The following is a 12,539-nucleotide window of genomic DNA, read 5'->3' as shown; positions in this document are numbered from 1 at the left end:
GCAGCACTACTGTTAGAGGAGGTCTTAGTTCTCATGCTCCAGGGAGGAATGGTACTGGAATGCAAAAACATTCAAGCACTGTTGGCGGACCAGAGGGAGAAGAGGCGCCTTTGAAAGGTAAGCAGATGGAGCTCTGAGAGTTAGGTTTTCTTCCCTACTATGGCCCTGTAAAGGACGCGGGTGGCGCTGTAGGTTAAACCATAGAGCCTAGGGCTTGCAGATCAGAAGGTCGGCGGTTCGAATCCCTGCGACAGGGTGAGCTCCCATTGCTCGGTCCCTGCTCCTGCCAACCTAGCACTTCGAAAGCATGTCAAAGTGCAAGTAGATAAATAGGCACCACTCCTGCGGGAAGGTAAATGGCATTTCCGTGCGCTGCTCTGGTTCGCCAGAAGCGGCTTAGTCATGCTGGACACACGACCCGGAAGCTGTACGCCAGCTCCCTCGGCCAATAAAGCAAGATGAGCGCCACAACCCCAGAGTCGGTCACGACTGGACCTAATGGTCAGGGGTCCCTTTACCTTTACGACCCTGTAACTTCCTGAAAGGCTGGGTTGGGCCTTGAGTTCATACAGGATACAAACCATGCCAGAAATAGTCTATGGGTGTTGTTGCATGCTGCCACTGACTATGGCTGGTGCACCCTGCACCCCCCCCCCACTGAGGGAAAGGCACCCTGCGCCATCACAGAGGACTGAAGGACACATATCTGAGTATTTGCTGGGTGCAGACATGGTGAAAGCCACGGGAGACACATTCATTTCCTCTGCTTCTGGCATAGTACAACCAGAACGCAGTATCCATTTCAGATACAAAATATATACAATCCAATTATTATTATTTTTTAAAAAAATACTTGATCCATCTCTGATAGTGGGGAAAATATAGTCAGGAGGAGGAACAAAAGAAAAGAAAGCTTATTTTACAAGCCTCCTTTTGTTCTTGCCACTCTTTTCCACACCGGGCTTTTCACATATAGACCCTGTGAGTATAATTCATTCCATCTAGAGCTGATTATTTTCCAGACAAATTGTTTCTTTGGTGCATCGTGTATTATAGCAGAGGGGAGGGATATACCTCAAATTCGCTTTGTTCATATCAAGAGCAAATTGACAGAATTCCACAGCGCACAGCTCAAATCCATAACACGCGACAAAATGAAATATAACAATCCCTGGGCATAACAATTTGATCTTTCAAAGACACAATTAACTGTGCCAACATGTTAATTCATGGCATTCATTTTATTCAGCCAATTAATTAAGGCATATTAAGAGGGCCCTGTTTGTATCCTTGCCTGCCTTAATCTGGCATGAAACAAAAGGGAGCAATATCATGCCAGCACAGAAAAAGCAGCAAAAAGTACAATCAAGAATATTAAAGAAACTCCAATTATGGATATATCTAATTTCAGTATTTACTTTAAAAATAAATAAATCACAATACACTTCGAGAGACATGTCCAAGACAACATATTTATAATAATATAGTTTAACTTAACTGATTTCATTTTTTTTTAATTCTTATATTCTGCTTTTCTCATTTTGGCAATAGAAAACCTATTGAAAAATGTGGCCGGCAGAGCAGGACTGGGCTGGGCAGAGGCATCCATCTGCTACTACCTGCAAAGTAACAGCAGCATCACTCTGCTAGCAGGGAGCTCCCCCTTCTCCTGTCTATTGGATGGCTGTGTGGCGATCACACAGGGTCCCCGGACGTTTGACGGTCTATTGATCCCTGTGCCACCACTGTGATCGCTTCCCTGCTGCAACCAACTCTGGGGTACACACTGAGTCCAGACAGTTGTTAACATTAAACCAAATAAACAAGTTTATTTTATAAGCATTAACAAGTTTATGGTTTCCGATAATTTTTCTTGTCAGTTTCTTAACCTTAGTTTCTTTACCGGCCTATACCTTCCTACTACCTTCTGACTGATTATTCCAACTGTTTAACTGACTCCTCCTTAACAGATTCTCTCACTCTCTCACATCAAACCAGCCCAACCCACAGACTTAGCCTCCCTCTCTCTTCTCTAACTCCTCCCCTTGGGTTCCTATTGGTTAGTCATTTTACAATTAGTTAACCCTTTCCTTATGAACCCAGTATGATGTCACACACCTAGGAGGGCAAACGCCACAGGCTGAAAGTGCTGCCAGGAGGATACCCTCCCAGCAGAAATCTCCCAAACAGGGCTTTCCAGGGTGGGACTGAGGTGGCTCAAGCTTCATTGGATTCTGTGATGGCATCAAGCCCAATTCAGGCCTGATCACAGCGCTGTGATCTGCTTCCTTCACCCCACCTGTGTGGAAGTGCTGTAGATCTGTAAAGCCCCAGTAGACCGGGAGGAAGAAGTTTAGATTGCTCCATAAGAAATAAATATAAAATATAGATGGATGAGAGAAGGCCAGAGCTTAAGGATCTCATTCCCCCTTTCCTTCAGCAACCAGAGGCTGCAAAAGGAGTCCTGATTGGCAGTTGGGCCAGACAAGCAACTGGAAGGGGCAGGATTCTGGCTTCTCTTCTCCACTTAATTAGCTAAACTGGGGCTTTTCTCAGTGGACTGGGCTTGCACTTTTGACTCTGCCAATATTTTTCACTTCTCCCGCTAACCTGAAGTACAATGCAATGAAACAGAACACCTGTTCAATAATTAAGCAGCATCAATATACAAATTTCACTAGCAAACCCATCAATGATGTATAGTTTTACGCATTTGAATGCCTGCAAGATTAATAAGGCTGCTGTGCATTTATTTCAATTACAAGAGTCTAGCCCATTGTTAAATACACAGACACATGTACAAAGAGGTACAAAAGATTAATGGTATGCCGAGGCAATCGGCTAGGAATTTTTATTTATAAATATGCAAGAAGCATTTGGCACACCCGCACAATTGTTGCCCAGACTATGCCCACCTCTTGTCACTTGGATGAACGTTTGCCGCTTTCTCATACCAATACTGAGCCCTAACATTTTGTGGTGGCTCCAAAAACATTCTATCTAGCAGCAGCAATCAGAACACCTAGGAAGCTGGGAAACAGCACTTCTAAGCACTGCCACCTCCCAGCACTTCTCTGCTCCTTGATCTTAGGAATCATCATGCAAAATTTAATTATGATAGATTAAGAGCTGGCCATATGCACAGCCAACAGATGAGCAACTTTCTACTGGAAAGCCTGGGGATTCTTAGAAACCAAAAAGTACTAAGATTTGGAAAGAGATAAGTGTAATTTGTTAGACTCTAGGGCTGGTACACGCATATGCACACACACACACACACACACAATATCTGTGGGCCCAGATCAGTACTAAATCTGGATCCTGCACTGAATCCATTGCTTTAAATGTGTTTTAAATTTACAGTGTGTATGCAGCCTCAGATGCAAATCCAACTGCATCCAGATTATATGTGTTTGGGATTGCAGCTGTACACAGATACCAAAAGGAACACACTACACAGCACCACTTTTTAGCCTTCGGTGGCAATCAGTTCAGGTTAAAAAGAAAGTGCTACCTTGCAAAACCGTTCAGCCATGTGGCGCTTTCATTATGAGCAGCCGCTATGTGCAGCAAGTCAGGAAATTATACAAAACGTTAATCGCACTTTACAGGCCTTTTAAAAACAAACACCATACACACACCAAAACTTGTTTTTTCAAGATGGAAAATTAATCTCCAGTACTGGGGCCCAGTAAATTATCATTTGCGAGCCGTTCCCTAAAGAATCGCACGCTCCTTCATTGTCCCTGTGTGCCTGAAGGACAAAAATCAACTCTGGAAGACGCCTGTTGCGTTACCTGATGCAACTGTAGTGTTTGAAAGTGCTAGCTGCTTTCTGGCATTCCAGGCAGAGCTGGATAGCCCCAGGGTAATCCTCCTCCTGTGGGAAATAAGACGTAGAATAAGAACTCAACAACCCTGACACTAAGTTTATTAAAGAAAAAAGCCTGTGAGCACTGCATTTCCCGAAAGAAGGCTTTCTGATCTGCTCAAGACAGCTGTGCTTGGTGTTTCCAGTCTTTGCAACCCAACAGTATAGCTCAGATGGTAGAGCATGAGGCTCTTAATCTCGAAGGTCATGGGTTCAAGCCCCATGTCAGGCAAAAAGGTCTCCGCACTGCAGGGGGTTGGACCAGATGACCCTCAAGGTCCCTTCCCATTATGATTCTGTGATTCTATCCTGCACTGCAGGGGTTGGACTAGATGACCCTCGGGGTCCCTTCTAACTATACAGTTCTATGGCTTGCTGTAGGTGGTTACCAAAGCACAAACTATTGACCTTCAGACACAGGAGGGGTAAGTCCACAACCCAGGAGGCTGCCAAACATTTATAAAATATTAACAATTTCACCTCTCTCCCATGTAAGCCTAACCTGTGATTGGTTCTTCTTAAAAGTAGGCATAACAATTAACACAGCTGATCAACACAGGAGCAGCCAAGGCCTGGCCTCGCTCTTCAAAGGGAGTTATAGCCCACAGATGGGCCAAGATGGCAGCCCCTAATACAGTTAGAATGCATGTGAACAAAAAGATGTTCCCTTCAATTACAATTAAATTATAGTCCGGTTATATTCTTACCTCCAACATTTCACTTAAGCGGACATCAGTTTGTTGCTGGAAATTAAAAGGAGGGAGAGGTCACTGCACAGCACACTAGAGAAATGATTTCTATAGTTGAAAACATGAAACTCTGCTCCTACCAGGGTTTTTATCGTTCTCAGTGATTTTAGCAGCCCCATCAGCAACTGGCGTTTTCGTTGATTGGCAAGAAGACCCAAGCTGGCTTGAGTAAAACCCTCTTTTGCTGTGCTCAGATGTCTGCAAAAGTCAAATAATATTTTTTTTCAAAATGAAAGAGTAACTCTCATGGAATATGATAAGCTTTGTGTATAAAAATGGGCAATGCTGTGCTAAGTCTGTGTTCTAAAGCAAAGACCAGTACTAGTAAACAATGCAGAGAAAAGAATTATAAAACACACACATATGCACGCACACATCTGCCCCAAAGTCAAAGGAATCTCTTCACAGAATATTGCTTCATTTATACTAATTCCAGGCCACCTTTCCACTCACTGCCCATCCAAGGAGGCTTGTGACATATCATCAAATCACTCCCCACACAAAGAATACCTAATAAAAATCCTCAGCCAGCCAATTAACACACTTTCCATACCAATGACAAAGCACAATACAGACCGTAAAACCTCAATAATGAATCAGCTATTCAGAAGAGGTATGTCTTTAGGGCAGGTTTCCTCAAACTCGGCCCTCCAGATGTTTTGAGGCTACAATTCCCAGCATCCCTGACCACTGGTCCTGCTAGCTAGGAATCATGGGAGTTGTAGGCCAAAAATGTTTGGAGGGCCGAGTTTGAGGAAGCCTGCTTTAGGGCTTTCTGAAAGGCCTGAAGCATGGGAAGCCAGAACAGATCAATTGGCTGAGAGATCCAAAGCAACAAGGCTACCACAAAAGATCCCGTGGCTTGTGGCCACTAATCTCACTGATCTAAGAGGTGGACATACGAGGAGAGCATCTGTTTTTTATCACAATGTGTGGGCAACTAGTATGGTGCTAATGGTTAACAAAATAGCTTGAGCCCAAAGTAGCCCCTTAAATTGGGTTCCGATAGGCTCCTGCCGCTGGTCCAGTAAGTGTGTTACAGAATCTGAATGTCTCCATCCCATCAGGGTGATGGCAACCATGTTCTGAACCAGCTTTAAACACGATTTTCAAAGTCTCCAAAGGCAGTCCAATGGCCACAGGTGGAGGAAATGTCACCTAACACTGTCCTTTGAGAATAACTATTTATGTAGGAAGAGTCGCCATAAAACAGTGCCCCCCTAAACCCACCCCAGAAGCATACAATGGTATCAAAAGCTACTGAGATGTCCAAGAGAACACTAACTTTCCCTCCCATGCATTCTCTGGTATATCATCCATCAGGGTAACAAAGGCTGTTTCCGTTCAGTACCTAGGTCTGAACCCAGATTGGAGTGGATCCAAACAGAGGCAAACTCTCGATTCAGATATCTCATCAAAACAGGGTTAAAGATGATTAACTTTGATCTGGCACAATGTCTACAGTCAGCACACAGAAGTTACTAGCCTGCAAAAATGTTTACCAGCTTGTAGCTAATAAATGTAGCCAATAAAGACATTCACAAGAGGTGAAGTTTTAAATTGCCTATTTTTGTCTAAACCTGAAATATATAGCTAAAGGAAAGTAGCAGCAAAAGTAAAGGCAGCTAGAAAAACTACTTTGAAATGATACTTTTTTCATTTTGTAAAGCAAACCAAGCATCAGTAAAAGGGTGCACTATACCGTCTTCCATTTGTGCAAATAACAGCAGCTAATTGGAGGCTAGTCTGCAAGGATGTAACTCGTTCAAGCTCCTGCAGAAATATAAAAGCAGCAATTTATTTCTCCAAGGATACAAAACAATTGGCTTAAAAGGAGACGCCCTCTTACAAAATGTACTCTTAATTTACATTCAGTCCATTCTTTTTTTAAAAAAAGTTAAAATAAAAATTGAACATCATAGTAAGTAAAGAGCTGTGTACTGGTATAATGTCTTGGTTTAGGTCCATGTATGCACCAAGATGACTCACAGTACAATTCTGCACACACATGAAGCACTTGGCTCACACTGAAGCTTTGAAAGATTATGACCTCCATGGAGTTAAGCTCTACAATTTATAAACTTGTCATTTTGAAAATAAAATCACATTTCAAACTGCACAGTTTGCGATCCATTTTTATTTTTATTTATTTGGTCGTACTGGAAATCTCTAAATGACAGAATTCAGCATTTGCTTTTTCATAAACCATAAATAATATATTAAGTTCATGAGACAGGAAAAGAAGAAAATAGGGCTGCTGGATCAGACCAATAGCCCAGCACAAGGCAGCATCCTGATCTCACAGTGGCAGCCATATGCCTACAAGAAGACCACAGCCAGGTCCTGAGTGCAGCCGCACTCTCCTCTCTTACTTAAAAATAATAAACAAGCACACAGTGGATTTCATTAATTTACCTTGACATATGAAGGTTGTTTTTCAAGTATCAAGTCTGCAACTTTTTTAGATACCTTAAAGAAAACATTCAAGTTACGAAGCAGCAAATATAAGCAGAGTACTGTTTTAAAAGAACAGGTTGACAGGAAGCACTTAGAACCTCTTCAAAAAAATTCAGTAAGTCCTCCACAACATTAGATTATATCTACATTAAAATATTTGCATGTAAAAAATGATAAACACTCCAAAAATGATGGCCATATATAGAGCAAATACATGAGAACTTACAGGCTCTCGTTGGAAACCAGTAGCAGAATCTAAATTAACCTCCCACCCCATTTCAAATTGAAAGATACTCTTGAATAAAAACTGAGAGACATACAACAATGAAGCTTAATATAGTCATTTTACCTTGCCATTAATATATAATCATATATGATTCATCTATAAAAGAGATTTAAATAAATCCACATTTGTGGCAGAGATGCCATCCTAAAAGCAATTTACAGAATGCAGCAATGACTATTTGTGTACCAATGTTAATTTATTACTTTTCTTTTAATGCGCTGTATGTTTTTTCCTCTTTCCACTACTTCTGAGCTCCAGTAAATGCAATGTGAGTGCACCTGGTACTCAGCTAGCAAGGAACAAAATAAGCCTAGTTAAGCCATCATCTGTGGTACTAGAAGAGACACACAAGTCACGACACTGGATTCTTTGCCTTAAAAAGCATTAACATCTGGAAATTTGCCCATACCATCCAGATTATAATGCGCATCCTCAAGAGAACTGGAATCTCTCTTCCCCCGTGTGTGTGTGTGTGTGTGTGTGTGTCCCGTGCTTGCACAATTCAATGGATGCCTTAAATAACATAAACTAGTCCACCCAAACAGGCCAAGCCCAAACCTATAAGAGATGCAGAATAGCTAGCTAATCCAAACTGTCTAGTTTGGACTGGCCCTCCAGATGTTGATGAACTACAAACCTCATCATCCCACACCATTGGTCATGCTTGCTGGGGCTGATGGGATGTGTAGTTCAGCAACATCCAAAAGGTTCCCCACCCTGACCAGTTAAGGAACCATGTGAAAAGCAATTGTTCATACTACACCAGAAGTTGGATCCAGAGATTGCCCTTCTGTGAACGATAGGATTGCTGCCCTTTGTGGAAGGGAGAGCCAAAGGAGGTTCGCAATGGAGGAAAGGTGGCGTGGAGGCAAATTCCTGATTCCTCCTTCCCCCTGTTGCCCCCGCGTGCCAAATGCAGAGCAGATTTTTAGGGGGCATGGGAAATCAGCAAAAGTCATATTACCCTGCCACCATTTCTCCAACAGGAGTGTCCCATATGTGGACCACTACCATAGAGAAGTCTGGATCCAACCCCATAGAAACAAAGTGAAACACAACCAGAGTCTGCCTTCTCCCACCCTGAACTTGAGATTTTGCTTTGACATAGAAAACACACAAACCTGTCTTACACCAAGCAAAATTACTAGTCCTTATACCACAGGCAACAGTTATCTGAGGTCTCTTTCAATTGGGCATTCCAGGGATTGACTATGGACCCTTCTGCATGCAGGGCCTACGCCAACATTACTCAACCTGGTGTGCACCATATATTCTTCAAGTTCCAAACTCCCGTTCAACATGGCCAATCGTCTGGAATTATGGGAGTTGGAGTCGAAGAACCTCTGGAAGACACCAGGTTGAAGAAGGTGGTCCCATGTTATGATATAGACTGATAGCTCTCCCCCACAAAATTCCCAACGCACAGGGCTCCTTGAAGCAAGGAGGGACACATAAGAGTATCTGAAGAAGGAGGAAAGAAAGCAAGGATTGGAGAACAAGCTAAGGCCCAGACAGCAGCTAAACTCAGATAGAAAAGTGGTAGACAGTGGACCTTGCCTCAATTAAAATTTGCAGGTCTGTGGCATTGTTTTCAGAGGTTGTGTTAAAGCCATCTCTTTTTTTTTAGTTCTAACAACAACAAAAAAGAGAGAAGTTTATGTGACTCTCATTGAAGGGATTGGAGAGGAGGGGAGAGAAAGCAGTTCCGACTCACAGCAGCTTGCTGTTGCTTTAGTTTGTCTCTGTATTCTTCCAGTTCTTGAAGACTAAGAACAGGAGGCAGCTTCTGCAGGTAAAGCATAAATAAAATCCAATTAAATTCCCTGATATAAACATCACACAATTGCTGAATTATTTTAAAGGCCCAAAGGGCACTGGGACAACACCCACCCAGCATCACCACCATGGGTGTTAGTGGGCTTTGGAGGAGTTCTACCAAAACAGCAAAAGGACAGATAGATTTAATTTGAACATTAAAATGGAAAACAAAAGCAGTGTGTACATCAGAAATCTCTGTCATTCTAATCCTAATAATGCTCTTACCTCCAATTCATACTTAACAATGTCAAAGGAATCACTGGAAAAATAGACTTCTTCAATGCTGTTAATTAATTCTTGCTGAGCCTGAGGATCAGTTGGTTGTTCCCGGAGCTCTCTAAGTTCCTCCTTAAACACACAATAGGTTCAAATAAAGTGTTATACATTGGACAGTGATGTACCGCCAAGGCAATTTAGCCTTCCAAAGGATATTCGCAATACAAACTAGGACAGAGGATTAGGTATGCAGCAAATGGGAACTGTATTTTCTTATATTTTGAATAAAGAAACACTTTTTGACACTTCCTCTTGGCGAAATGTCGCTACCTTTCTCTCAAAATGCAGAATTATTTTGTAAAGCTTCACTACACCTACTGGCAAATTAAGACCATAAGGCATATCACAACCCTAAAGTGTATCAAGTGTATCATAGTGTTTTACACACACACACACACACACACACACACACACACACAGCATATTCTATCATTTTTAACCAGTTATGCAAAACCTGAAAGTTAAACTGTTCTGCATTAAGAGGTGCCTCACAATCTGAGGCCCTGAAATGTAGCTTGCTTAGTTTGTGAGCAAATCTGTCACTGCCATTGGAGGAAAGCGGGTTTCCCTTCAGGCCTTCCAAAGTTCAAGCACTGACAGTTGAGGTTCCTCAGAGGCAGACCCAGAAGCAACGTGTCCCCACTTCACTAGGGCACGTGACAAATGTCTGTCACACACTCTCTAAATGGTTGCCAGACCAATCAAGTGAAACTTGAGGTGGCACCATCAACCACCTAAGCCACAGGTTGTCCCAAACCAATCTTGCCCCCCCCCCTTCTAATAGCAAAGGAAAAAAATATTTTCGCTGTCCCACGCTGCGTACCTTATGCAGCCCTGTGTTTAAAGGGAGGCCAACATAAGCTAGACACAGCTGCCTGGATGAGTTTTCTTTTATGCTGGCTAAACATTTGTTTTTATGCGGACAAAAATACTTTACTTAGTGAAGTTCTGTCAGACGCCTTCCCTTCCCCAGGGCTACAACTGTTTTGCACAAAGATACGGCAACTCGGGCTTTCAGAGGATCTTCTGGGTGCTGCGGCTTTCCCAATCGCCAAGGCCATGTTAAAAACTAGGCTGTGGGACATAGATCGCCAGGAACTAATCTCAGCTGCAGAAAAAACATGTTCCCCTCTTTATTTTTGACTCCCTTGGGCGCAGGAATTTAACCTTATTTACAATTTTTGTTTAACCCACAAGAAAGAAGGGCTTTTTCGCTGGCTGGGTTCAGTTCTAATCCTTCTAACCTCCTTTGGGGTAAGTTTGCAGGTATGGCAGAAGGAGATAGCATTTGCCCATGCGATGCCCACCTGGTGGAAACTCTAGCTCACATGGCCCTTAAATGTAAAATGCATGATGATCTCCGCCAACAATTTCTAGACCATCTATGTATTCCAACATGGAAACCAGAGACAGAGGTTATGCACTTCTTATTACAGGGGAGAGACCAGGAGCTCACCAAGACAGTAGCTAAGTTCCTCAATTTGATTTTTTTGTCGCTACAGGATCCTGCCCTTGCTGGAGACCCACAGAGATGAAATAGATTGCTTGCCTCTTCTTCCCTTTGGCAAATGACTGTACTGTTGAAATGGCGACGAGATCGCACTGGCCTATTTATTCTGAGTGTGTGTATGTCATGCCAATAAAGGTTTGATGATGATGATGAATAGCAAAGGGAGAAAGGGGGGCCCTACATTTGCTGCTCTCTGTTGCCCTAAGAAAAGCAGACCTGCTCTATTAAGGCAAAATGAAACAGTGGGATATTCTGCTAATCTTCCAGCAGAACATGGAGGGCCGATTTCGGCAGCTCCCAACACTATCATTATGTGGCCGTGCACCTACACATACAATTATATATCTCATTAGTACGGCAGCCTCTATGCCGAGCAACAGTAAAGTTGCTAGCGGATAGTTATAATATATTTTATGAGACACAGAGATATTTAATTTGTCACTTTTCAATTTCACACAGCTGCAGAACACATCCAACATGTTACTTGAAAACAGAATAATAGTTCTACAACAGCTCAGATTTAATTAACAGTACCTGAATATTTAATAGACCTCTTCCTGAAATAAAAAAATAAGATTTTCTCTAGTCTAATCATCACAGTACGATTGCATAAAACATTAATTTGACTGCTCTAAAGCTATTCCATTAATTTCTCAACTTGAGCTCACCGTGCATGACTAATTAACAGCTTAACCAAAGAGAAACCAATCAAGAAATAGACAGAAAGCAGCAATCGCACAACGATCAGTTCACATGTAACACTAAGCAAACCACAGGGGAGAGAGGCTCCATCTCCTTGGTCATTTTGGTTGCCCTATTCTGAACTTTTCCCAACTTCACAATATTCTTTTTGAAGTGAGGTGGCCAGTACACAATATTCCAAATGCAGACACACCCTATAATGGCACTATATTGCCAGTTTTATTTTCAATTCCTTTCCTAATGATCCCTAGCATGGAATTTGCCTCCTTTTTGCAGCTGCTGAACACTGGGTCAACATCTGCATCAAGCTATCCGCTATAACCCCAAGGTCTCATTCCTGGTCAGTCACCACCAGTTCAGATCCCATGAGAGTAGATGTGAAATTAAGATTTATTTATCTTTGTCCCGGCATGCATCAAGATTGCGTCTGAGTTTGCTCTTGCTACTGCAATGATACGGTAAGCCAAGTCATGGTTTCACTTAGCTGAAGGTAAGGTTTGTCCTATTAACGGCCTCAAAAAATAGCATGGTGGCAGCAGAACCATAGGAAAAAGGCAGACGCAATCTCCTCTCTGAGAATATGCCCATTTGTGCGTTCACACTAAATCACACATGGAAGTTTAACAAGAACTGGGCCACTAAAACCTCAACATTTGCACCAAAAGAGAAGCTGAGAAGAACAATTAAAGAGGACTTGAACAATGTTTACATGCTGCTACTTTTTTTAAAGAAGGGGATTTTGTAAAGCAGGGGATTCACAACGGGAGGGAAAAAAGAAAAAAGCAGTACTGTATATAAAGTCACAGAGTGCTCTGCTCCCACTAACACGAACACTGGCATCGGGTGGTATGGAAAATGCAGCTCTGTCCA

The 12,539-nt window shown here is 42.4% G+C and overlaps 1 protein-coding gene across 1 annotated transcript in view; it reads right to left on the bottom strand.

Annotated features, from left to right (window-relative positions):
• The window catches only part of VPS50 (VPS50 subunit of EARP/GARPII complex), an 85,221-nt gene that overhangs the window by 61,707 nt on the left and 10,975 nt on the right, over nt 1-12,539 (bottom strand). Inside the window, exons 3-9 of the mRNA XM_083705253.1 lie at nt 9,407-9,529; nt 9,078-9,149; nt 7,036-7,089; nt 6,323-6,393; nt 4,701-4,818; nt 4,579-4,614; nt 3,798-3,880 (exon numbers count right to left, since the gene is read on the bottom strand). Of these exons, the coding sequence (XP_083561379.1) occupies nt 3,798-3,880; nt 4,579-4,614; nt 4,701-4,818; nt 6,323-6,393; nt 7,036-7,089; nt 9,078-9,149; nt 9,407-9,529 (557 nt within the window). The remainder of the gene's footprint in view (nt 1-3,797; nt 3,881-4,578; nt 4,615-4,700; nt 4,819-6,322; nt 6,394-7,035; nt 7,090-9,077; nt 9,150-9,406; nt 9,530-12,539) is intronic.

This window comes from Podarcis gaigeae, assembly GCF_964106915.1.
Source record: "Podarcis gaigeae genome assembly, chromosome: 12".
In the NCBI taxonomy this organism is placed as follows: domain Eukaryota; kingdom Metazoa; phylum Chordata; class Lepidosauria; order Squamata; family Lacertidae; genus Podarcis; species Podarcis gaigeae.
Note: the sequence above shows the minus strand (reverse complement) of the source record. Positions and strands in the feature narration are given on the sequence as shown.